We start from the raw sequence: 4,297 nt of genomic DNA, 5'->3' as shown, positions 1-4,297 counted from the left end.
TTGGTGACCGCCCCCAAGGTTTGCCATTTGTACGGGTTCGGTGACCGCCCTCAAGGGTCCCTTAGTGGAATCACGTCATCTTGCATTGTGCGAGGGCGTGAGGAGATTACGGTGGCCTTAGTGGCATCTTGGGGAGCATTGTGCCTCCACATCGCTCCAACGGAGATTAGCATCCGCAAGGGTGTGAACTTCGGGATACATCATCGTCTCCCCGTGTCTCGGTTATCTCTTACCCGAACCCTTTACTTATGCACTTTACTTTGTGATAGACATATTGTTTATTGTAATATATCTTGCTATCACTTAGTTGTTTATCTTGCTTAGCATAAGTTGTTGGTGCACATAGGTGAGCCTAGTTGTTTGTAGGTTTTGTGCTTGACATATTAAACGTTAGTTTTATTCCGCATTTGTTCAAGCCTAAACCTTAATTATTTTAAAACGCCTATTCACCCCCCTCTAGGCGACATCCACGTCCTTTCAACCGCCAACGCCAGCGAAGCTCCATTGCAGCATCGACGGAGCTCCAATGGAGCACCGATGGAGCTTCATTGCAGCCTACCGACCCGGTGATGCATCGACGAAGCTTCATTGCAACGGCGACAACTCCATTGCAACGTCAGGGAGTTGCCGGCGACCTCTCCATTGCAACGTCATGAGCTCCGTGAAAGCGTCGACAGCCGCTGCCGATCACCAGCTCCATTTGCAGTGCAGGGAGTTGTCGCGAGCGCTCCATTGCAGCGCTGGGAGTTGCTGGTGGTCGCTCCATTGTCGCGCTCAGAGCTCCATTGCTGCGTAGGGAGTCGCTGGGAGCCACCGGGCGGTCCGCTGCAGCGCTGGGAGTCGTCGGCGAGCACTCCATTGCAACGCCATGAGCCGGCGTCGCAGCTCTGCAAGCTGGCAACGAGCGCTGCATCCTCGGTGGTTGCCCCCTTGCGACATTTGTGTTGCATGCAGCGACATTCGTTGCCCCGTACAAACACTGCGGCGAGCGATGGGCATCCCTTTGCTTTGCAGCAGCCGCTGGGAGTAGAGGAAGTGGTGGTAAGGATAGAGGAAAAATCGAAGGAGGAAGACGAAGGATAGAGACGAGGAGAAGAAATACGAGTGGCTGTGTGGTTCGCTGGGTGGAGATAAAGAAGAGGGATAGCGGTGCGTGGGCCCAAGCCTGGGACGCGTGTCCAACGTTGGAGGCGGCTTACTCGTCGCGTAGATCAGCCGGATGAATTAAAGTATTTTCCTTATTATTAACCTGTGGGAACGCACGGGCACAAAACTAGTTTGGTTTAGACAACCATTCATGTGTGTTTCAAATTTGAAGTTGGTAGGTGAGAGGGTGATCCCTAGCCGTTCATCGAGAGCTGGAGTTTCCATCCCAGCCGTCGATTGGCGATAGAGGCGACGCCGCACCAGCGAGCGCGTCCCCTGGCTGGCTACCACCCACCCTACCACCCCCTCCCCCGGGTCTAAAAAAAAAATCCAGAGCCTTCTCTCATCCCCCCACCATCCCAATCCGACCAAACCCTAGGCAATCTGCCGGCCATGGCGATGTCGGATCTCGCGGCTGCGGTGATCTCCAAGGCCAACGGCGGCGTGGACGGCGAGGAGCCGGTGGAGATCCGGGAGGTGTGGGCGGACAATCTGGAGGCGGAGTTCGCGCTGATCCGCGACGTCGTCGACGAGTTCCCCTTCGTCGCCATGGACACCGAGTTCCCGGGCATCGTCTGCCGCCCCGTCGGTGCCTTCCGCTCCCCGGCAGACTACAACTACGCCACCCTCAAGGCCAACGTCGACATGCTGCACCTCATCCAGCTGGGGCTCACCTTCTCGGGCCCCACGGGCGAGCTCCCTGCCCTCGGCGCCGGACGCCGCCGATGCGTCTGGCAGTTCAACTTCCGCGAGTTTGACGACGAGCGCGACATCTTCGCCACCGACTCCATCGAGCTGCTCCGCCACAGCGGCATCGACTTCCGCCGCAACGCCGAGCGCGGCGTCGACGCCCGCCGCTTTGCCGAGCTGCTCATGTCCTCGGGCGTCGTGCTCAACGACGCCGTCTACTGGGTGACCTTCCATGCCGGATACGACTTTGGCTACCTGCTCAAAATCCTCACCTGCAACAGCCTCCCCGACACACAGGCTGGCTTCTTCAAGCTGATGAAGATATATTTCCCCACCGTCTATGACATCAAGCATCTCATGAAGTTCTGCAACAGCCTGCACGGAGGCCTGAACAAGCTTGCCGAGTTGCTCGATGTGGAGCGTGTTGGAGAGTCACACCAGGCCGGGTCCGACAGCCTGGTCACGTCTTGTGCGTTCTGGAAACTCAAGGATTCCTTCTTTGCTGGATCAACTGAGAAATATGCTGGCGTGCTGTATGGGCTCAACGCAGAGAATGGTGTCAGTGCGCATTGATGGATGATGCTCCCTTTGAATAGCTCTGTGAATGGGTTGATTTAGGACAGAAAGAGGTGGCGAGTGAGCTAGCAGGCAAACTGATGACCAAATATGTAGGTTTAGCTTGTCTCACTCAGTTAGTCAATTCCATTTTGTTGGATGTAATTTGAATGTAGTGTTTTTCAGTTATTCCCATTGAACTAGTGTTTTCTACTTATGCTGTTAGCTTTCTCTTGAATATTACTTGAATAGAAAAGTATCACCTCTATATCTCCTGTTTAGCCAATAACTTCAGTCCAGTTCAGTATGGCAAAAAGCCTCTTTTGTCATCGGTATGTTTAGAACCTATACGGAGGTAATAGTACATCTAAGTTTTCAGAAACACACACTTTATAACACTAGAGAGAATGCTACCATCCATGTCCTGATGTTCACATTTATATTCCTCGAGACTAATCTTTTAATTACCAACTCAATATGCAAGTAAATTAGCATTGTCCTTCTGGAGAATGCCACTACATAATTTGCAATGGGAATAAGTGTTAATCTCCATTCGGATCTCAGTAATTAATATGCAAAGTGTCATCTGATGCTGTCAGCAAGATTGCATGATTTTGTACCCATAATAGTAATTGTAGATATGTTCACTTGATTGGTTGATGCTCCCTTTGAATAGCTCTGGTTGATTTAGAACAGAAAGAGGTGATGAATGAGCTAGCAGGCAAAATGATGACCAACTATGTAGGTTGAGCTTGTCTCACTCAATTAGTCAATTCCATTTTGTTGGATGTAATTTGAATGTAGTGTTTTTCAGTTATTCCCATTGAACTAGTGTTTTCTACTTATGCTGTTAGCTTTCTCTGCACATTATTTGAATAGAGAAGTAATACGTTCATATCTCCCGTTTAAACAATAACTTCAGTCCAGTTCACTGTGGCAAAAAGATTCTTTTGTCTTTGATATGCTTAGAACCTATATGTAGGGAAGCTTACTGCATCAGTAGACTGGGGTAATAATATATCTAAGGTTTCAGAAATGTACACTTCATAACAGTACGAGAGAAAATGCCACCATCCATGTCCTGATGTTCACATGTATATTCCTCAAGGCTAATCTTTTAATTACCCAGTCAATATGCAAGTAAAGTCCTTCTGGAGAATGCCACTACATAATTTGCAATGAGAACAAGTGTTAGTCTCTATGCAAAAAGTGTCATGTAATGCTGTCGGCAAGATAGTATGATTTTGGTACCAATAATAGCAATGTGTAGATATGGTCACTTGATTGAAGAATGTGTTGTTGATGGACTTTTTTGGCTAAAGTGTTTTGTTATCTACTTATGAGATCCCTAATATCTACTTCCTGCCAGGTGTGGGCCAATCAATTTCATGCGTGAGTTCCTGCCAAAAATGTTACTCTGCTGTTATCGCTAACATATTTCAATTTTGTTCATACTGTTATTTTTGTTCACTTGTACCAAGTACAGATTATGCAGAGGAGTTTAAGTCCCAGTAATTTCATCCTGGACATGTTTGATCAGAACAAGTATATCTATTTGGATTTGGTATCTATACTCCAAACTATATTCAAGATACATCCTTCAACACATTCTCCTGCTTTGAAACCTATAATATTGGACTGTTGATTGCTTTGGTGCTAACACGCTCTTCTCCTTATCGAGTTATCTTTGGATGTTTAATTGTGTCTGTTGGAGGTGAACGGTAGGACTAGTGGCTTTGCATAATTAAGGGGTATAGTTTGCCAGTGTTGCTGTTTGCATCCAGTCAAAAAATAAAATAATGGAGACAGTATCTTTATTTAGCAATTGAATCTCCATTTACCCCTTTTCACTTGATTCACTTACACGCTAAGCTTTTGCAGCTCTTCCTTATTGGTGCAGGTTCTA

The 4,297-nt window shown here is 47.9% G+C and overlaps 1 protein-coding gene across 1 annotated transcript; it reads left to right on the top strand.

Annotated features, from left to right (window-relative positions):
- Positions 1–1,430: 1,430 nt before the first annotated feature.
- LOC123401958 (probable CCR4-associated factor 1 homolog 7) lies at positions 1,431–2,659 on the top strand. Its single transcript, XM_045095823.1, has one exon. The coding sequence runs from the start codon at positions 1,540–1,542 to the stop codon at positions 2,407–2,409; it is 870 nt and encodes a 289-aa protein (XP_044951758.1). The 5' UTR covers positions 1,431–1,539; the 3' UTR covers positions 2,410–2,659.
- The last annotated feature ends 1,638 nt before the right edge of the window (positions 2,660–4,297 follow it).

Source organism: Hordeum vulgare, chromosome 6H (assembly GCF_904849725.1).
Source record: "Hordeum vulgare subsp. vulgare chromosome 6H, MorexV3_pseudomolecules_assembly, whole genome shotgun sequence".
NCBI lineage: Eukaryota > Viridiplantae > Streptophyta > Magnoliopsida > Poales > Poaceae > Hordeum > Hordeum vulgare.
This window is presented reverse-complemented; position numbering and strand designations above follow the sequence as displayed.

What these genes read in the sequence shown, in the direction of transcription:
- LOC123401958 (XM_045095823.1), top strand. Translation starts at nt 1,540, where the DNA reads ATGGCGATGTCGGATCTCGCGGCTGCGGTGATCTCCAAGGCCAACGGC.